Source organism: Lonchura striata, chromosome 16, assembly GCF_046129695.1.
Source record: "Lonchura striata isolate bLonStr1 chromosome 16, bLonStr1.mat, whole genome shotgun sequence".
Classification (NCBI taxonomy): Eukaryota; Metazoa; Chordata; class Aves; order Passeriformes; family Estrildidae; genus Lonchura; species Lonchura striata.
In genome coordinates, this window is record NC_134618.1 from 17,510,938 (window position 1) to 17,533,454 (window position 22,517).

Below are 22,517 nucleotides of genomic sequence, written 5' to 3' on the forward strand. Positions count from 1 at the left end.
GCCTTAAATACATTATATGACTTGAGGGCTTTGTCTTGGAGCAGGAGCTTTGGGTTGAACGGTCATCTGTGATGCCATTTCCTCTTTTTTTAAACATCCTGCTGCCATCTTCTCTGAAGACTTTCTTGTAGGTTCTCTTCATTATACCATCAGGGCAGCCTTTCCCTGCAGTCAGTACTGTACATTGTTCTCTTGGATGCAACATGGGAGGCTGAGGGTTTTTTTCTTTTTTTATTCTGGTCTGTCTTTCTGGAGTGCCTTAACTAGATATTTCATGCTTATTTAACTACAGGTAGGCCAAATCAATGAGTTCTCACTAGCTTTCCTCACACAAACCCACAGTCATATTCAGACTCCATTTGGCTAATTCTCTGTTGTTTAATCTGCAGCAATGTCACTTCTAGTGGCAAGCCATTCTTAGTTGCAAGATACTAATGAAGAAAAAATTTGTTTGCAATTAACCTGAGTCTTTCTTGTTGCCTGAATAACCCAAGCTGCAGTCACTTTGCTGTTTTGTCTGTGCATGTGCTAGCAAGGAGCAAAGATTTCACTGACCTTCCTTATGGCAAGTTGGCATGCTGTTGGTCATATCCCGCCTTAACCCATGGAATAGATAAACACAGGAGAGCTGAAAATAATTGTCTAAATAAGGCACACTACTTTTAGACGTTTAAATGAAAGCAAGATTAATTCCACCTCAACCTTAATCAAATAAATGTCTGAGCAGAATTCTAAATTGGTTGTGGGAGTCTTGTTTGTTGTTGTTTTGTTTTGTTTTTTTTCTTCCCTAGGACATCCAGTAAGAACTACCATGAAGAACAAACCGTGGTTCCAGAATATTTTCTTCTGCCTTTTATTCCAGTACAGTAAGTCCTCAGATATTTCTTTCAGGTTGTACAACCACAGGATTTATCTTAGTGACCATATATGCCAGCTCTGATGAGATGTGCATGGCACAAAGTTGCCATGGGACAGCAAGTACAAGATAAGGTCCCCAGGGAGAGAGTTCCATGGGTAATGAGTGAAGGACAGGCACAGGAAGGTGCACAGCTGGGCAGAGTTCAGCCAGGCTGTGCACAGCTCTGGGGACCAGCGCCAGTGGAGAGGCTGCAGAGGCAGTGCCTGCCTTGCACTGAAATGTCTCCTAGTGACATTAAAGTAGGATTTCCCCCACCACAAATACCCTTTGCTGTAGAAAAGGTTCTGGTGACCAAGACCAGGATGTCCCCAGGGTTGCTGCTGGCTAGTCAGCCAGGGTCAGTGTAGTGAACCTCTCCTAGTCTGAGTCCCTTTGCTCAGGACTGGACTTGTGCATACAGTCATCCCCCCTCTTTTTCTGGCTCCTACCCACACTGCAAACTCCAGCTGACTCAGAGCTGACTTTCTGAACAGATCAGCAGGACAGAAAAAGGCAGTGACAACCAAGTCTGCAGGGAACCATGCAAGTTTAGTAGTATCTTACCTGCTGCTTGTAGGCAGAGAATTGGACCTGTCCCAGACCTAAATAAGGCAAAACGATGCATTCAGAATTATATCTTCATGTCATAGGGGACCACTGTGATGTCTGATCTCAATTTTGTGTGATGCAAGCCAGGGAATTACCATGTACTAATTTCAATTTGAATCAATCTAGATCTTACTGTTAAAAGCATTCGAGTTTTGTTTCTGAAGCTGCCAAGGAGAGACATTTCATCCTAGATCTAGCTAATTGGTATTAGGACACTTAATTATTCCTCTCCCAGTAAAAAGCTGTCCTCTTAATTTTGTTAACAGTTTCTTGCCCAAAGATACCTTTGCAATTTACCAGCTACCTAGGAATAGTAGTTTGTCTACCTAGGAATAGTAATCTGTTTGACTAATTAACATAATAGCATAGAAGAACACTAATTACTGATGCTTAATAGCCTGTTAATACTTACTGCCCTTTCTAAAGGAATGCAAGAGATTCCGAACACCATTTCTGCTTCAGCTGTAAGATTGGGCATTGGAGTTGTTGAGTACATCACATTAGCAAACAACACTCTGGACATAAACATGTTGCAACAGGGAAGGAGGAAGCAGGGAGTGCAGCTTCTCTAACCAAGAAAGCAGCAGAAAAACAAAGGGAAGTGAGCTTGCAGCATGGTTAGCATCAAAGGGTTTGGTTGCCTGATGGCTGCAAAGTAGTGTGTTCTCAGGAGCCTTTACAGTAGGGGAGGACACATGCTTGATTTAACCATGGATGTAACAATCTTGAGTCTTTTCATAGATGATGGCTATTTTATTCCCATCGAAAATGGTTAATTCTTTATGTGTCTGAAATGAATGGTGTGAACCAGCATGGCATGCTGCAGCTCCTTCAGGCCTTTCCTCATTCAACCATTCCCAGTGTAATGGTGATGGTTCTTGTCAGCCCAGGAAGCTGTCAGGAGGGGACTCATCAATGCAGACATTTCTCACTGTGCTACTATAATTTCTGCCTTGAAATCCAGGGAGAAAAGTGTGTTATGTACAGGACAATTGTACTTTTATAGAACACATAGTGGATACTGCTCTGTGAGCAGAGCTCCCACAGAACAAGTACAAAGAGTATAAATGCTGCTTTGTGACCCCTTCCAAAAAATTACTTGATTTTCCTAATGACCAGTATAAGTTCTACAATTGCATTTAAAATTCTTTTGAGAAGTCTGTAATTAATAAATTGTGCTTATCAGAATGTTTTATAGAAATTATAGTAATTATAAATTTGCAGTATTTTTTATTCCCAAATTTAATGAAAAACATACTTCAAGACTCTGGAGCTGGACATAAAAAGTATTGATACTGAAGATATCAAGCTTTAGAAAACAGAAAAGAGAATGGCAAAGAAAAAATTACTAAAATAACACTTGAAAAAAATGTGTGAAGTGCTATGTATATGTACAAAGAAAACTAGACTAGCAATGAACATTACTTAATTTAGAAAGTGGTATCATTAAAATGTTTGAATCTGCTACTGTTTCTTACTGGGTTTCAATCCTCTTCTATGTGCCGTATAAACTAAGGTTCTTGCAGAAACGTGACTCTGCTGCAGTGATTCTATGAGAGTCACAATTTGGGCATTTCCTGATTTTGGCTACCACAATGTTTTTAATAGGTTTTTGTTTGACACTTATCTTGCCATCAATGTCTTGTCACCCTGTAGAGTTGGAACACATCTTATGCTCCAAAACTGGAGACTTTCAGTGGGAGGGAGGATGGTTGTCAGAGACTGGTCTGTTCCCTTCAGATTTAGTGGGAGCCCTGAGGAGTGCATATGTTGATTTATCAACATATTGATATTGTGTTTTCTCTTTCCAAACCTACAGCTATATGTTGTGAAAACCTCACTTGTTTTGTGGACTATGTAGAGACCCTGTCCTGTATCCTGCAAGATGAGTTGGGTGCTGGTTCATACAATCTCACTGCTACATGGTATGTCTTGGTGGGATGAGCAAAGTCCAATTAGCAGGAGCCTCCACATGGCCATAGCACAGTGATGACCTTCCTTCCTCTTTGTTAGATAGAAATCCTGTTTTTGCTGCCATGCTGGTTTTTCGCTTGGTATTTTTCAGTTCAGTTACAAACTAACTTCTTCCCTTGCAAAGGACCCCTGGTTCCTGTCTCCACTGACTGTGCTTCTTGCTGATGACTGCTATGCTGACTCCAGCTTCCTTAGCATTGCCTTCTTTGCTACCATGTGAATACCTTGCCCTTTGCTGCTGTTAAAAGTGAAATTTCACCCCTGTGCATTGGCAGGGCTCATGTAGATTGTCCAGTCTGCTGCTGTTATGCCCTAGCAAGGAAGTGGATGCAGTCTTGGACTGTGTAGCCCCAAGGAGCACCTTTCCTTTCCAGAAACACTTTCCTATTCCTGTCAAAGATGCTAAGCTGAGCAAGTAGAAGGGGGAAAAATGCTGAAGTTCACAGAAAATTTTTATTTGAACATGTTGATTTTTCATTTTCATAATCTCCTTTGCCTGGTGGTTCAGCAACGAATTAATCCAACTACAGCATGTGATATATGCAGACTTCTTTGTTTTGGCTTTTTTAGGGTTCCTGAGGAAGATCCAGAAAACACTGTGGCTGCCTGCAGTCTCCTGCAATTGTCAAGAAACACCAGTCACACACAGTACATGTGCACTGTGGACATGACTGAACTCCTGGCAGATACCAAAGTACAGGTGGATGTTACACAGGTAGCTGATAGGCAACACGTGCTTTCCAAAGACTTTTATTTGTCAGACAACAGTAAGTATAAAAATGGTGAATTCCATAAATACTGTTTGACTTTATGTGCTAGGATAGTCTAGACAAGGAGTGAGATTGGCAGCAAGCAGTGTTGGGGCTATGTTTGGGGTATACTCATCTACATAAAGCACTGTGCTCTTATTATTGCTATTATGCTTGAGGCTGAACTTCGAGCTGGCTTGGTCCAGGCTTTTTGTGCAGAAATTCCTTTTCCCCATGAAGCAGTAGGTGATAAATATCCACCTTAGACCAGTCTCATACCTAGGCTATGCAAGAGCTTGTTCTTGGCTAGATTCTAAAGGGCAGGAGGAATTACTTTATAACAAATGTCACAAATCACAGAATCCTTAAAATGGTTTTGGTTGGAAGAGACCTTAAAGGTCATTCAGCTCAACTCCCTGCCATGGGCAGGGACACCTTCCACTAGACCAGGTTGCTCCAAATCCCATCCAGACTGATCTTGGACATTTCCAGGGATGGAGCAGCCACAGTTTCTCTGAGCAACCTGTGCTAGAGCAACCTGTGCACCACCCTCACAGGCAAGAATTTCTCCCTGATATCCCATCTAACCCTGTTCTCTGCCAGTATAAAGCCATTACCCCTTGTCCTATCACTACATGCCCCTGTCAAAAGTCTTTCTCCAGCTGTCTTGTAATATCCAAGGAGCTGGAGGCTCCCAAAAGGCTTTTGCAGTGAACACCTGAACCAACATGACATTATTTTGGGTGGCACAAGGTGTCCCAGATGTACTAGATGTGGCAGTTCCCCTTTCTGGGGCAATTCCTAATCCTTTCTCCTGCATGACACCAAGACTGAATGCAGTCATGTATCTGACTTAGTGGAATGTTGGTTCTGGGCTGTGTATCAAACTTTAAAGAAAAGGAGTGATTAGCCAGGCAGATGGGTACCACACAGATATAGGAAAAGGATTTTCCTATTTGGCTGCTTCTGAAACTTTACTTGAGAAGTGTCATCTTTTTGACAAATACGTTAACATTTCAGGAAGCCTCCTTGCTCCCACTTACAGAATAGAGATGGAGTAGTGGTGCTTTGCTTATCTCCTAGAGGCCCTCATCCAAAGGCATCATAGCTCAGTGGTGGACCCTGCAGACTGCTGGAGTTTTACATCACTGAATTTCTATATATGAACACTCCCTGCAGGGATACAAAAGCTTGCTTTTTGAGCAGATGGGACACAGAATTGCAGTGGGTTTATGCAGTGTCCCCTAACCTCAGCTTTTCCTCATTACTCTGTTACATTGAGGGGTATTTCCCCTATCTTGTGATTGATCATGACTACACAGAGTTCTTTTATGTCATGAGAAGGACAAGGTGCTTTACATTTTACATAATCTCCCAGGACCTTCTCTATAGGCAGAGGAGGCTCAGAGACAAGCAGAAGATATATTCAGAGAAATGTTGTCCTGACTTCATTATACTCCTCACATGTGAGGTTCTGTGTAGGGCTGAGGACAGGAGTGCTGTGAATGTTCTCTAGAGTAGGAAGGCCCACCACTGCCAGGGCAGCTTTGTTCCCTGCTCACTCTGCATTGCTGATACCATGTTGGGCCATCTCTTCACTGTAGTAATCTCATGAAAGGTAACACCATCCTGTCTTTCAGTAAAACCACAGCCTCCATTCAACCTGACCGCTTTGTTCTCAGAGGGTTACAATATATCTTGGGAAACCATCTACCACAACTCTTCTTTCTACTTTTTGAATGAGGAGCTGGAATATCAGCTGCGTTACAAAAGAAAAACAGACACCTGGGAGGTAAGTGAGATGTCAGTTTACTATCAAGTAGGATGTACCAGAAAAGAGGAGGCCAGCACAATTAGGACAGTAGCACTGGTGGGAAAGAAAGGTTATCATGGTTTAGAAAAAATGTCTCTCTGCTTGACTGGACTGAAAACAAGCAAACCAAAAACTTAATTGAGAAGCAGAAGCTGTATGAGAATATTAGATCCTGTGAGGAAGACTGATAGTTCATTTGATTCTCATGCTGTGCTGCCTGGAAGGCTCCCCCATGATTGCATGCAGCTGCTGACCAGTCAGAGCATGGCCTTGCAGAAACAACATGGAAGCAGAAGAGGTTGCTTTGCAGGCATCCTCACTGTGCAGCAGTGCAAGCAAAGTAAGAGCAGTCACTCTAGTGTTTGGTATTTAATCATTCACAGACTCAGAAGATTAAAGCTGTTCATGAAGATAAACGGACACTGGTAATCCTGCCGTGGGAACTACAGGCAAACACTGAGTACGAGTTCCAAGTGAGAGCTCGACCCCGGGAAGACAGTGGCTATGGTGGTTTTTGGAGTGAATGGAGTTCTCCGCTGTCATTGAAAACCAGCCCTGCCGGTACATGCTTACCCTTTCAATTAGTCCAGTGTTAGAAAATGCTTCCAGAAATTTAATAAAATCTAATTAATTAGAACAAATTTTAAACAGTCCAGTGAAGACAGGTATGGTTAGCTTCCTTACTGGTTATGTGGACCCCAAACCTGGGCTGTCAATATTGATGTTCTCACTGTGTGGCAAAAGAAGAGTGTTTGGTGGGGTTGGCTGTACATTTCGATACCACTTGCAGGAGTGCCAGCCTCCAGCTTTCTTTTCAGTGTCAAATGTCCAGGGTCCTATTTTCAGCTTCCAGAAATGGGGGAGAGCTCTACTGGGTCTTAGTGTTGTCTTCAGCCGAGGGGAGGGGGATCCTGCTCTCAAACCTGAGTTCTGGGTCTGGACTGTGATGTTGGGTCATGCTGGGCATGGATGTTTTGTTTGGTAGCCACCACTCTGCAGTGGTGCACTCTGCAGTTCTTTGCAGGGAGTTCACAGTAAGTGGAGCTACATGGATGCGTGTCATGGTAGGACAGAGATTATGAAAATAAGGAGCCTTTGCTCCAATAGAGCAGGTGCAAAATTACTGTGGTCAATGCCAGCAGTATGTGCTGAGCTTCCCTGCTCTCACTGATCTGCAGCTCAAACTGAAGTATTACAGGGTTTACCTGATGCAGTGGCAGCATAGCCAGGCTCCATTTGCTAAGGGATATCCAAGTTCTGGATCTCAAAGGTGTTCCTTTTCATCACAGGTGGAGAGCAGCTACCAAACCAGCATCTAGTCAACACTTGTCTCTAATCAACCACACTCTTTCACTTCACAGATCATCTGTGGAGGTGTCCCTAACTAGGAGTCAGAACACCAGGGGTCTTTGCGGGAAGGAGCTGTCCCGCCCTAACTATGTTGGCTGTCTATCTGTGGTGCAGCCAGGTCATAGGGCTGACATTCTGCTGCTTTCATTGATGCTGTCATCTCTGAACACCCTCAGACCTGTCTGGAGTACTGATGCCTAGGTGACAGCCTCAATATCCCAGTGAGAGACTCTGGGATAGAAATTAATCAATTAGGTTGGAAAAGACCTCCAAGATCATCAGGTCCAACCTTTGACTGATGGTCACTTAATCAACTAGACCATAGTACTAAGAGCGATGTCCAGTCTCTTGACCTCCAAGCATAGTGACTTCACCATCTCCTTGGGCAGTCCATTCCAATGCTTGACAACATTTTCTATTCCAAATGCTTTTTCCCCTAACCTTCTCCTGTCTATTGATCAGGGTATAAATGCAAGGTGAGCCTGAATGACTCGTCTCTTTCTTCAGCAGTGAGACAGACGGCAGGCATGGAATGGCTGTTGCTGTTTGGTATTGTCGTGGCAATCATGGCCTCAATCACAACATTTCTGGCCAAACAGCAGAGGTAAGAATGCTTCAGGAGGCATGAGTTAATGCTTTTATTCTATCTTGTTAAAGATGAGGTGTTCATATGCAGCCTTCCTTGAGTCTTGTATATCTATGGGTGGGCAGCTATGAGCCTGTAAGGGACAGCCAAGAATGGTCACTGGCTGATGTACTGCCCCAAGTGACCTGCTTTTCTCTGGGATTCTGCTGCCATTCAGCTGGCTGGGCCAAGATGGTTGCACATGGGGATGAAGCAAGGACCACACAGCCTTCCGAGCTGCTCTCCTGGTCTTGTCTGTGCTCTGCAGTTGCCAGATAGAGCAGTAGCCAGAGCTAGCTGCCCCTTTCCAAAGCTGACATAGGTCCCCCAGTGCTGGCTGGAGGCCTCTGTCCCTCTCAGAGGTTTCTTATGCCCTTGAAGAGATATGAGGTGCTGACATGGAGGAGGGCTGGGCTGGTGCAGCAATAGGGCTGGCACAGCCTAGGTCCACAGAGGAATTGTATAAGGAAAAGGTCTGGCCTGCAGACCACAAACCAGCTCAGACTCAGTGAAAATGCATTTCTAGCATTTGGTGCTTTTCCAGGAAGGAAAAAACTGGAACCTCTTACCTTAGTGTGAATGTGTGTGTGCAAGTGCTGAGGTCTCACCTCTAGTGAGGTTCACAAGGGAGGCTATTAGATGGCTCTGGCAGCACAAGACATCCTTGGAAACTCAGCTGCTTGCTAACTCACAAGGCTGGGCAAGTGATTCCAGTTGCTTTAAATGGATCTGGAGATGCCTTGCTTTGCATTTGTAATGTGTGCTTAACCCCAAAGCCTTTTTCTTTTCTCTTCCAGCTTGTGGAATAAGATGGCTTGCATCCCAGACCCTGCTCCCTTTTTCAAACCTCTTTACATGGCTCATAATGGAGATTTTAAGGTAATAATGAGCTGCACAAGTGAGTGGAGTACAAGACAAACTAAAAGGACATCATGCTATCCTGAGCAAGGGATTCTCATTAGGGCAGTAGAAGGAGAAATCTATGTCAAATGAATGCCAAATGTCTCCAGATATAAGAACTAGAGGTTTCCAGTATCTGTTCAGTGCCATGAAAGCCTTTATGTTACATTTATACTCCTTATTCTGTGTAAGTGTTGTCTCAATCTGTGAGCAGAGTTCATGTGATTTCTGAAGCCTGGGATACTGACAGGAGTGTCAGAGAAAACTGCAAAGCCATGCAAAACTCTCAGAGCTGATTATTTTCAATTACTTCAGTTAGTTCTCCTGCAGTTGCCCATGTCTCATAGTAACAGCATCCTCCTGTTATATTGGAGGAGTCAGTGATTTTAAAGTTTAGTTTTTGCCTCCAAAAGTGTAGGGAATTTGGTTTTTTCTGTGGAACCTCAAACCTTGTGATGGTAACCTCTCTCTCCCTGTGTTTCTTTTTCTGCAGAAGTGGGTTGGTGCATCCCATATGAAAATGACCTTTGATTTCTTTGAATGGGGAATAGTCCTTCCAGAAGTCCTAGAAGTTTACACCATGCATCCTTCCAACAGCACCCCACAGGAAGAGCTGCATGAGCTAAGAAAGAATCTGCCTTGCAAGCCCTGTGTGTCTTGCCTGACTACCCCAGGTCATGAAAGCCAGTTGCTGTGGTGTAGTGTAAACAGTAGTGGTGGGACTGAGGACCAGTCATATGGGCACTTGTCGATTGATACAGTGACTGTGGCTGATGAATTTGCATCTTGTAACTGCCAGTGCAGTTGTAACCATGTGTACAGGGAACATGAGCATACCAACAAGGAAGATGATAGTGCTGGAGAACTTGGTTACCCCAAGGTTAACCTTGATGAGGAAGACAGAAAGCTATCCAGTGACTTGCATTTGGCTGATCTAAGTACACAGGACAAAATACTTGCTTCAGGCTCTGTGTCCACAGACCACCTGAGGAGCACAAGTGTCCCAGTCAACCAGCAAGGAGAAAGGGGAGTGGAAGGAGGGGTGGGGAGCATCCTAGAAGCCCTTTGTTTGCAGCCTTATCAGTGGGATTTGGAAAATCCAGGTTCTCTACCTTCTCCTGATGGTGAAAGTGTTTCCTACAGTGAAGGCTCCTATGACTTCTTCCCTCACAATACAAAGCCTGGTGACTGTTATCCTTTGATCTGTGTAGATTTGGACACTATTGATAGTGGCTTTGTGGACTCAGATTGTGGAAGTCCAGTTGACTCTGAATTTGGGCAAAACAGTCAGACCATTTGTGAGCCCATCCCTCTTGAGCAGGAGGGGCAAGACTTTACACGTAGCTACGTCAAGCAGTGGGTCTCCTGTCGCTCTGAGAGCCCTATCAGTGGGACACAGACAAACTAAGGACTGGATGAGTGTGGGGCCTTTTCCATAGTGTGCCAGGAGCAAACTGCTAGCAAAATTCAGAAGAGAAACAAAGTTTATTTTGTGTAAGCTCTATTGCATAAACTGTCACCTGTTAGGATGACAGAAATATGCCTGTTTCTATTCCCACTTATCCTACTAATGTCTCAAATTTGTTGTGATTGATTGTTCCTGAGTTTTGTTGGGTTTTGGGCTTTTTTAGAATCATATATCAACCCTCCCTTAATGTCAGAAAAATGCCAGGAAAAAAACCCCTCTATCTTGAAAATTATCCTTTGGCTTATATAGATATGCAAAATTTTTTGCAGTAACCTTATAAAGAGTACAGAACTTTAAGTTATTTTCCCTGGTATTCTCACATGACTTAAGGGTTTGGCTGCACATGGAACCTCAGAATCATAACCCATGGCAGGCATGTTTGCTATGTCAAAGCTCCCCTACCTTTCCAATCATGTGATGTTACTCGTCCTTCTACTATTTTTGGCTCTTTAAACTCAGCTGTAGTAGTCTGTCAATTACGGAGGGCTCCAAACCTGTCCATGAGGATCAAAACTAATTCTTATGTAATCATTGCAGAAATGAGTGTACTAGAGACTAAGCACAACTCAGGTTTCACAAAAACTTTCCAGGAGGAGTCTGCAAATGAAAAGACTTCAAAATATATCGAATTCTAAACAAACTCTCCCTAATAGGCTTTTCTATTGAGTCAGACTCTCTCCCTGCACTTTTCAAGCATTTTAATTGAGCAGCTTTTAGAATTTTGCCAAAATTATCGAAACATTGTCCTACCTGGATATGCCTGCCACTTCTGCCTTGGACTTGCTCTGCTGCAGTTAAAGGTCAGTAGCACAAAATTTGAGCAATTTCTGCTAGCTAATAAAGCCAAATATGAAATTGCACTGTAACTTTGAATCTGTTTTTCTCTCTGACATCTCCACATCGCTGATTTGTTCAGGATAATTGTCTTTAAAAGTCACTGAAAAGTAATACTGAAATTGAATGTGAAGACTGTAATCTTACATAGGCATAGTGCTGCTAACCCATAGACTGCTTGGCTCCAGAAGGTCATATCTTGAGAGAACCTTTGTGATGAATGATGCATGTTTCCAGTGTAGTAATCATCTGTTGTTGCTGTGATACCAATAAATTCCCTTCCCTCACGCCCTTCTCTTACCTGAGACTATAGGCAACCCCAAAGCTCCCTAAATGGGAGAGAGCACTATAGTAAAGAGAAGCTGATATTTTCATAGGTGAGTGTTGGCACAGTACTGCATTACATCCACATCCTCTGGTTTGATTGTTCAGATGCACCATGGTATTTCCTATGTTGATTTTGGACCTACATGACTTAGTTTTGTCCATTTTGTTGTTATTACTCCCTCAATACATCCCTAGTTCAATGGCTTCCTGGGAACTGCTCTAAGATATATTAGCTTCTTTGGTTTATTCCCTCCTTATTTTCCATTTTTCTTGTCATTTGCTGTGATAAGTCATGGGAGGTGTTGTCTTCATGTGCTGAGGCATGCTGTCCCTCTCATGCCTTCCACAAGGCAGCAGAGAATCTCCCCAGCTTCACTGCCCTGAAGAGCTGGCTGCCCCACACGGTCCCACGAGGGCTGCTTGCATTGTGATTGTGTTGGTGCGAATGTGTACTGGATAGAAGCGTTTCTGATGGTCTCGGCACAGTCTGCTGCAGCTTCATCTCACAGTTCTTTTCACTTCAGTAACTACACCATGGTAATTGACCCCAGGCTGCTTAAGGGAGAAACTTGCTTGTTTTTCTGGGGCCCTTTACATCTCAGTCCTGTGTGCTCTGTTTCCGTTTGTGCTGATGGCCCCAGAACTGCTGGAGGAACTGCTTCTGTTACTGGAAGACTATCTGGCTGTACATCTGATAGACGGTGGTGGTTTGGTGTTATGTTGGGCTGGAAGTTATCTCTGCTCACCCTAGGAGACAGACTTAACGAACAAGTGCGTGACACAAGGGTATTAAAATAAGGGAAGCTGTTCCCTTTGAAGCAAGGCATAACAATTAAGATTTTGGTCAGTGAGTTGTCACTGTGGATGTGGAGGGGTTTGAGGTGGGGGGTTTTCAGTGCCTCTTAGGAGTAAACTGAAAATGTCCCTGATGTAGCAGTTCTGATTTGGAATTTTTCTTTTCCCCAGGAGCAATAGGGTCAAAAAGCAGGTACTGAGAGAAGCACCTCAATCCATTCTGATGTACCAACTTGGAAATGTCCATCTCCATTTCTGCATGGCCCTTGCCTCCCTGTCTCTTGGACCCAGAAGCTGATACTGACAGACTGTTACTCAATTTTTTCTTTGACTGCTTCTCTCTTTCTGTTCTCTGGCACTAGAGATGTACTTGATGGATCCTGGCTGTAACACTGCCATTGCATCATTGCTGCTGGGCATGGGAAGATCTGTTCTTTATACATTCTAGGATCAGTACAAGGAAGCACTGCAATGGTTGTTTGCCTTTGCTTCCAGAGCTGCCCTTTGAATACGGTGCAGCAATCGGCAGTGGAAGAACAGGACAGGGCAGCTTCGGGATGCTGCAGGGGTCTGGGCACAGTTGGGCACAGGACTTGGGTGAAAACAGTTTAGCTCCACATCCACACAGGGCTAGGAAATTAGGCAAAAAGTTGCAATCAGATACTTTTCTATTCAGAAAATTACTTGGCCTTTTAAATGTTAACCCTTTAGCAGAAATTCCTGTTTCTCCATGACTAATGAGAAATTACATATATAGCTACTTTAACTCAATCTGATAATCAGAGCAGTTTTTCATTGGTTCTTGAGATTATCTTTAAAATCAGGTACAGTAAGATCTGTTTTATTATGCCACTGCTGCTACTGCCTGATCATTAAACCACACAGCTTAAACTATCAAGGGACAGAAGCAGGGTGAAAAGTGACATTTCTTTTGAACTGGTAAGACGGTTTACCATATTTCTGTTCTATGCATTCCAGTATGTAATGTTAGGGGACCTCTACTGAGCAAAATATTGAAAATATTTTTTAATCTAAATGTGGAATTCCATATTGTTTCTTGAATTAGGAACCTGAAGACCAGAAGTGTTTTTGCACTTTTGTTCTGATAGTTTGCTGAGCACAAAACACCACTATTGCAATAATTCTGATGGATTGTGCTTGAGAGAAGGGCCATCTTGAACATCTCTCTGAGTGCAAGAGATGAATGTAAAGGAATCCAGCCAAAATAGTCCTCAGTGTTTGGGACTTTGCAGACATAAACACACTTTTTAAATGTATGTATATATGTGTATGTGTGTGTGTGTGTGTGTGTATGAATATTGCTTTATTGCAGTCATCCTTTGTAGCAGCTTTCTTTCTGGGATCCAAGTATATCACATCTAAAAGTACATGGCTGTTTGTGAGCATCAAATTATTGGGAAAACGCACATTTGATCTGTTTCTGTCAGATGAGTGCTTAGAGGCCTAGATATTCAGAAGGTAGATTTTTCTTAAAGGACCCACAAAAATCTTTTCTTATAGGCAGGGATTATTGTTTACAATGGATACCCCTCCCATTGTACATACTATCCTGACAGATTGTTCTGGAGACTCTGCACTTTTGGTAATCTTAGTGGATGAAGGGGTGTACCTGTTGGTACAGGCATGCTATTGTCTGTCACTGTTTTATGTTGTAGGTGCTAGTCAGTGTCCTATCTTTTTTTAGTGCCTGTTGGTGCTGCCTCTGGAAGAGACATAAGCAAAGGAAGGGATTATGGCCAAGGGAGAGCAGGTCATTTATGACTAATTGCTAAGATGTAAGGAATGAAACAGAGCATTCAAGGGTCCAGATCTGCTGTGTCTGCTCCCACTGTGCACCACTCATTGTATCACAGAATTCTGGAATGGCTTCAGTAGGAAGACATCTTCAAATCCTCTGCCATGGGCAGCAACACCTTCCACTAGACCAGGTTGCTCCAAACCCCATCCAACCTGACCTGGAACACCTCCAGGGATGGGGTAGGAATGTCTTTTCTGGACAACTTGTGCCAGTATCTCATTGCCCTCACAGGGAAAAATTTCTATGCAATACCCCATGTAACCTTGGCCTCTGCTTGTTGGAAGCCATTCCTCATTGCCCCATCACTACATGCCCATCTCCAGCTTTCTAATAGCTCTTTTATGTACTGGAAGAGACTCTAAGTTCTCCCTGGAGCCTTCTCCAAGCTGAGCAAGTCGAGCTCTCCTATCCTGTCTCCATAGCAGAGGGACTCCAGTTCTCTGATTATCTCTGTGGCCTCCTCCAGACTTGGTCTAGCAACTCCATGCCCTTCTTAGGTTGAGGACCTCAGAACTGGACACAGTACTGCAAGTGGGAATCTCACAAGAGCAGAGTAGAGAGGTAGAATCCTCTCCCTTAACCTGCTGGTCATGCTGCTTTTGGTGCAGCCCTGGATACAATGGGCTTTCTGGGCTGCAAACATGCATTGCTAGACCTTGTCAAGTGTCTTGTCAACATTAGAATCTTGCTCTGGGAGCAAGAAGGAGCAAGACACATTTTGAAAGAGTCCAGATCCTGAAAATTCTGACTTCCTCTAAGATTCAGGTGAGCATACAAGATCATGTGAATGAGCTGCAACAAGAAAAAAATTACATTGATTAAGCAATATACCTTATTAAAAAGTATAGAAGTGGAATAAACCCTAGAACTCCCAGCTGTCTGCTGCAGGCTGGCATATAATAGCATATATATCAAAGAATACCCAAGCATATTGAAGAATCTTATGCACATATCTCCATGCAAAATCCTTGCTCATGCTCTTCTTATATGATACATCATGTTTATCAGGCTTTTGTAAAACTGATCTTACTTGTAGCCATCCAAAAGTCAAAGACACAAAAATCCTGTTTTATGTCCATCCCTTTGAGCCCGTTACATTTTTCTATACATTTCTTCTCTCTTTCTCTATCTCATCAAGCATAAGCTTCTTGTCCCCAATTTTAAAATCACTGACAGCCTCTTCTTGCCTTCTTGTCATCTCTCACTTCCCCATCTAGAAGTTAACTCTATGTTGTCAGCTTCTGCCTCCCATTAGATCATTAAACCTATTTCTCCTAATCATCCTCCATGCTACTGCTTACACATTGAAGGTGCTGCTTACAATTCTCTTGGGCTACATCAACCTCATTCTTCAAGTCTCCCTGTAAAGCTCTGCTTTACAGGGTTTCTGAAACCTAGATGATATCTTGGCTACCCACATGCTGAGGCTGTTGTCAACTGCTTGCACTACTTCCTCTCTCAGTGGTATCTGTCAAATAATTTGTTTCACCTTATAAATTCTTATGAGAAAATGTTATCTTTTTATTGTGTGTTCAATTGGACCCCAAATCTGGGGGTAAATCCCAGAATATTAATTTCAGGTGATAGATATAGCAATAACATTCAGTCGTCTGTGTTTCTATTAATAAGCAGTTGAGAGCATTTGGAAAATCTGTGTTGTACAAATTCTGGTTAAAATAACTTAAAATTGCTTTTGGGAAGTGGAGACAGGAACCACAGGAGGGAAGGGGAAAGGCACAGATGCAAGGCCTCATTTCCTTGAGCAGGTAACAGGCAGAATTCTGCCCTGGAAACATACAGAAAGGATGGAAACACCATTGCAACCAACTTGAGACCACTTTGGAAATCAAAATCACTACCACCTCCAGGTGCTGATGGACTGCTGGCAGCATACCTGATGTATCATTTCAGGGCATCATCTGAGACATTTTGCCTCTTTCCTGCAGAATGAAGGTGGTTCTCCTTTCTAGTTCTCATACAGCTTTTCTGCCTTCGCCCACAACTTTGCAGTGCTGCAGAAACTCGACATTAGAACACAAGAAAGCAGCAAGCAGTCTGGTCCCCAAGACATCCAGCTAAGTTTGTCTTCCACTGCTAGAAGCTGCTGTAATTGTACCTGCACTTCCTGTACTGGGCTTCCATCTGAGCTAATAGAAAGACTACAAGTCTTGCATATGTTTAGGCAAGAGGTTTCAGCCAATAAAGATAATTTGCCTTTGTAAAAATTCTTAATTTAGTTTCTGTCTAATTGTATTTACCTTCAGTGTCCAACTACTGGACTCTTTCCATCTTTCTCTCATAGATTTAAAAAAGAAGAAAAGAAAATACTTCTCTCCTACCTGAAATCATCTCCTCATGTAAGATACTAGTGGCTGGTGTGAAATGACTACTTAGCCTTTCCTTTGGCTAAGTTAAAGAGATTTACTTGGTTTCTAATTGTTGATTTCTGAGTAAAGTTATCCAGGACTAAATCATTCACACCTCCCTTTTCAGAAGTATTTTCATATTGACAGCAATTTTTTGTTTAAAATCTTGATTCCAACAGAAGAAATTAATTGTGTTTCAAATGCTACATGTAGCTGCAATAACTTTTATTTTAATTGATATGTATCCACAGTCTGTTTGTTAGCTCCTCTAATTGTATTAATGTACTGCAGAATCTCATTCAGCTGGTTATGTGCTACCTCCTGAAATTATTTTCTGGTAAGTCTTTCAGAATTCAGTGCTCCATGACCTAATTATGACTAACACTTATGGTTTCTAACACAAAAATTTGCATTTAAACTGGCTGTATTTTTTTCCAGGGGAGCTAGACAGCCAGAAAGGTCTAAAATATTTCAAACATTACGGAACTGAGCAGAGAACTTCTTCGTGGGAGTGGGGGAGTTTATCAAATTAGTAGCAATTACCTGGAAACATTCTTTCCTGGTTTACTTATCTTGACCTGAGTTTGTTTACTTGTTTGTGTGCCTGAACAAATTCTTGTAAGCACTTGAATAATTCTACTTAATGCAGCTCTCTCTATTTCATATTTAGTCAGTATTACTGTATTTATGACAGGGACCATAAGAAAACCTGATTAGAATGATAAGCACGAGAGACTTAATGCCTCCCATCCTCCTGGCTAAAATCAGCTAATGGTGACGCTTCCTCTCAACAACCCCCACCCTGAAGAGAGTCTGCAGCAAAACAGGATATTTATGAAAAACCCATAAATGAAGAGGTGGTGAAGTGAAAGCAGAAATACTCCTTTTCTCTTAATCAGTTTCTGAAACATCGTAATTATTTTACAATTTAATTCAGACAAGGGAAACAGGCATAATCACATGCAAGAAGTTATACATGGATGCTGTTGTCTAGCTTTGTGAAATTCACAGCTGGAAGGGTATTCTTGGTCATGGATCAGCTCACTTAATCTCTTCAGTAAAACAATCCTAATGATTACTATATCACAGCCCTTGCTAAGCATAGACTTTTTCTTGCACACTTCTATTCCAGACTGCTTCAGATCCTTTGTTGGTTAGAAATCACAATATTATTCTATAGTCAGGCTATATACACTTGGTCCTGTGCTAATGCTGTACTTATTTTTTTCTCCTGTACTGACATTCCTTTCCTTTTCCCCAGCTTCTTCTGAAAGAGAGATCATAATCTCTGGCAAGTTGTGTTTGGTATTTTTTTCTTTTTTTTTTCCTTATAATAACTAACCCAAGCTCTTTTGAGACTGAACATTCCACCCTCTTGTTACCCTAGCTGTAAAGCTCAGTTCAGTGTCTATGCTAGTCAAGTAGTGCAAACATTGTTCCTTTAATATTTTTTTTAACTTTCAAGAAACTGTTTTTGTTGATCCTGATTAGTCCTCTCTCTCTACAAACTCACTTCCAAGTTTTCCGGGTTTCAGGCTCTTTGGAGCAGCCTTGTCCTTGCAGTGGTGCTGGGCTCATTGGCTATGTTCATGTAGCAGCAAATAATGCAAACTGGAAATATCTTTTTAAAACACCACATATTGCTAAAATAGATCAGGTCCATATTCTTCATATGAAATGTTGCCATGAAATAATCAAATCAGAAACTTTTAGTGAAAAAGTATAGTTTTAAATTAAAACTTTATCAGGAAACAATCCAGAGAACTGAATTTTTGTTTAAAAAGAAAGAGTGAGGCCAGTATAACCTTGTAGAGATGTAGAGTCCCATATTGCAGAAGATACTCTTCAAACATCCTTGCATAACCCTTCAGTGAACTGGGGTAATGACTAGGCCCTAAGTATTCTATATCTCCCAATGGGTGCTTTAACCAGGATAATATCAGTTATTCTCTGTATCTGTTTCCTGAATACGCAGAAATAACATTGCTCCAGGAGGCCCCTGAGCTGCAAATGTCCAGAGGTTGAGAATGTTCAGAGAGGAACATCTATGCTCTATTGCTACAATTCTCTCTAAGCATCTGTTTTTGACTATGGTCAGAAACAGGATTTGGGAAACATGAACAATGGTTCCAACCCACTATGGCTCTCTGCTGCTCTTAAATTGTCATAAACCAGATGACAAAAATGCAGGAAGAAAGAAAGAACACCCTCACATTCTCCCACCCTTGATAAAATTGCAGGAATTGTAGATTTCCTTTCAGGCAGCTGGTGCTTTACTGCAAAGTACTATTTTCTGCTATGAGAAGAACAGTTCCTATAGAAGAACTTATATAGCTGAGTTGGTGCCCTATCTGACAGATTCGGGATCAGCTTTTGTCAGGCTGGCAGAAGCATACAGCTAATGCTTTAACCTACTGGTAAAACAACCAGCAAAACTGCTCTTAATGATTATTCTGTTCTAGATACTATCTGGAATGGGAAGACTTGTGTGGCAGTTGGGCCTCCAGCTGTGCATTGCTGCTGCGCTGCTCTTTGGTGGAGGAAGAGGGAGAGGTAAGAGGAGATGTGGAATAGGTCCACTGTACAAACACAGGCACATGCTTGTGCTCATTTTTCATTCACAGACTCTTCAGTATGCAATCCAAAATCTTGTGACTGCCCTGTCCCAGGAACCAGTACAGCTGGCTGACAATGCTAGGCCTAGGGTACCGTGTATATACTGGATAACCTGGGCACCAGAAAAAGTGCAGCCACTGCCGAAGGTCCCTGCACTAAGATCTTACACTCATCTCATGCAGTGAAGTGTGTTACAACAGCGTAAGAACATGATGAGGAAGATCAGATGCAGTGTGAGCAAAGGAAGTACTAGCAAGTAATGAATTTATTAAGTGTGCTGAGCAAGGCATCTTCCAATGATATATTAATCCAGTTCTGGTCTCCTTCCTCTGCAGAGCTCTCTGGCAGCCTGAGCTGCCTGAATAACTACGTGACTACTGTGAGTTGCATGTGGGTAACGGAGAAGCCCATGGGTGATGGACCTTTCCACCTGCATTTCACCAAGTAAGAGCTGCACACCAAGAGCTGTCTGTAGCAGCCCCAGCCCTGGCTTGAACAGGACAGCACTGAAAAGCAGAGATGGAGCCCAGCTGTGGGCTTTGTTCTCTCCACAGCAGGAAACCTGTGGCACAGCTAGCTCTGCCACCCCATCACTCCAGACCTCAGAAGCTGTCCTCTATTGTGGTCCCAGAGCCTCAGGGGCTGCAGCAAAGGTCAAGTGCACATGGCTGCATGATCTCCTGTCAGCTGTGGTCTCTCCATATTTTCACTGAACCATTCTGGCAGGTATCTCAGAGCAGAGAACTTTTCCTTCCTGGCCTCTGGGAACTCTTTTCCCCATGACCTGGGAACTTCCAGAACCCATCTTTTGTAAAGCTGCCTAATCAACTTCTAATAATGTCTTTCCTTTTTGCCTAGAAATTAAACACCTAATGGTTTAATGTATATTAGTAAATATATAAATACAAGTCCAGTTATAAGCTTTAATAAGAGATTTAGAATATTATCTGAATAGTTTTTCCCCTAATAGAAGAAATCAGGTGAATAGTTTTCTAACTAATTGGATAACTTGAGTTTAATGTGTTTAGGTTATGTAGAAACATTGTCTTGACCACCAGTAACTGTTATATGAGGGTAAGCCACTCTGATGTTAGATGTGTCATATTCTGCTTTGGTTAAGTAAAAAATAGCCTAATTCTTATTAATATTGGATTTTAAATCCATGGAAAGATGGGCAAGCTGATAATATGTGATATCCCAGGATCCTGTGGGATCACATGTAATGTGAAAAAATTGCTAATGAATGGCTAAACCACAAAAAGACAAAGCAACTTTGAGCACATTTTGTTGTCAGTACTGGTTTGTTTGTAGTGAAAGAGGAATTTAATGTACAGCTTATTTTTACCTCTGTACTACGCACTTGTAACCAGCTGTCCATCCATTCCTTCCCCCTACCCACCTGCTTTCCTGCAATGACAGCAGCTCTGTCACTTTCCGAGGGAGCAGGGAACAGCTACTGGATGTTATGTGCAACCACTGTGAGATTATTCCTGGTGCTCTCAGCAGTAAGGTTATGAAGGTGTCTTCTTACCATCCAGCCCTGCCATCCATCCAGCTTTTGGATTGCTGGTTTGCTTGTTGTCTGCACTAGAGAGGTTCATGGTCTCCAGAGTGTGATGCTGTTCTAAGGTGCCACACATGCATAAACTGAAAAGCACTTAATTGTATGACTTAAAAGAAACTTTCAGCCTTTTTATTCTTCTAGCCTCTGGTCAAAGGGCCACAACGCCAGCTGCAAACTGACTGCCACAGAGAGCATGCAGAATCAGTACCACTGCACAATTCATTTAGCCAGCCAGATCTTGGAAACAGATGGTTATAGAGTCTCTCTCCAAGGAAACTTCTTTGGATGTAATCAGACATACATAACCTTTCCAGAGTACAATCCTCGCAAGCACAGTAAGTATGAACCAGGACAGCTGTGAGCTGAGGCTCTGCCCAGCAGCTTCAGGACAGGTCTGATATGCTGCCTAACAAAAGATGTCTCAAAGATAGCAAGGGAAAACAATGAAAGCAATCAAGACTGCCCATCCCCAGAAAGTGCACGGTGTGAACTGCACCAGTAAGGACGCAGTCACTGAGTCTCTCCATCCTGACTTTTCCCGGACTTCAGAGGGGCTGGTTCTGGAGTATCATTCAACAATACTTCTCATCTGCACCATGTTTTCTTGTGCCCTGAGTAATCTGCAGCTAGATTGCTTCAATTATTTTTTCATTTTGTTGTTTTATTTTTCTCTAAGAAATTATGTAATGAGGAGTCATGGATTTTAACTGAATGTCCCATGGCCTAGTACCAGAGAGAAATGGCCAAAACACGACCATATTTGTGGTATGTTGTAAGGGCAGAAGGTGATATACAAAGTGGTTCTTTTCTTGCAAGATTAACCCTAGGGACCACTGGAGTTATCATTAATTTATGTCAGATCTGTAGCTGTTCTGATGCTGTAAGCTAACTTGGTCTACTGCTAGTGTTAGTACCCTTTTTTAGACCCAGCTTTATCTTCCATTATTTCAGTCACCCTAATGTCATGAATTTTCTTTTCTGGTGTCCCAAATGCTGTGAAAAAAACCCCGCCTCCTCTATTTGCAGTAAAACTTGATCCACCTTTGAACATCCAGAGCAATGCCACTGCCAGCAAGTGCCAGATATGGTGGAGTGTGTGGAATGTGCCTTGGTACCTCGCTGAAATTCTCCAATATGAGTTGCAGTATAAGGAGTACAGCATGTCCTGGGAGGTAACTGGATGAGGCATACAGTGATCCTACCTTTTTCTTTGGGTACAACGGCCTTGCCACTGAGCTCCACCAGTGGACTTAGGATGGCCTTTCTGGTTTCCCAGTTAAGGCTGAGAGATTTTACATTGAACATCAATACTGAAGTTCAATATCTCCTCTTTTTATGAACCCTGCATGATCATTCAGGCCCTCTTCTTGCATCTAAGCAAAGAAAACATGGAAAAGAAAAGAGAAGGGAAAAACCAATAAAAATGAGTATTTAAAAGACCATCCTTTTGCCCAATCTCATTAACAGCAGTGCTTTGTAATACTTTGCAGGTTGCATTGAACAAGACACTACCCAGTTCATTGCCACAAGTAGAAATTGAAGCCACAGAGCTCCACATTGGCATTGCTTATGCTGCAAGAGTTCGCTGCAAAGTTTCTGAAAATGAGAAGTCATACCACAGTCAATGGAGTGAGTGGAGCCAGACGACAGTGTTTCAAAAAGCAGGTACAAAGAATGTTGTTTTCATCTCATTTGATTTCTTTTCATGTCCATGTTCCCAAAAAAAAGAGAAGATATGTGGTAAAATGAAACTTTTCAAATCAGAGCTAGCTTTCTTCAAGTATTCATAGCCAAATTATTTTCCTTAAGG

At 42.4% G+C, this 22,517-nt stretch overlaps 2 protein-coding genes across 2 annotated transcripts; both read left to right on the plus strand.

Moving 5' to 3' along the window:
* The first annotated feature begins 754 nt into the window (after nt 1–754).
* IL21R (interleukin 21 receptor) lies at nt 755–19,010 on the plus strand. Its single transcript, XM_021543831.3, has 9 exons — nt 755–866; nt 3,327–3,432; nt 4,052–4,248; nt 5,871–6,022; nt 6,427–6,604; nt 7,901–7,997; nt 8,816–8,897; nt 9,412–11,186; nt 18,990–19,010. The coding sequence occupies exons 1-8, from the start codon at nt 812–814 to the stop codon at nt 10,324–10,326; spliced, it is 1,782 nt and encodes a 593-aa protein (XP_021399506.2). The 5' UTR covers nt 755–811; the 3' UTR covers nt 10,327–11,186; nt 18,990–19,010.
* Nucleotides 19,002–22,497, plus strand: LOC144247173 (interleukin-9 receptor-like). Its single transcript, XM_077786959.1, has 5 exons — nt 19,002–19,080; nt 19,479–19,587; nt 20,849–21,042; nt 21,734–21,879; nt 22,198–22,497. Exons 1-5 carry the CDS (start codon nt 19,002–19,004, stop codon nt 22,495–22,497), a joined length of 828 nt encoding a protein of 275 aa, XP_077643085.1.
* Nucleotides 22,498–22,517: the final 20 nt, after the last annotated feature.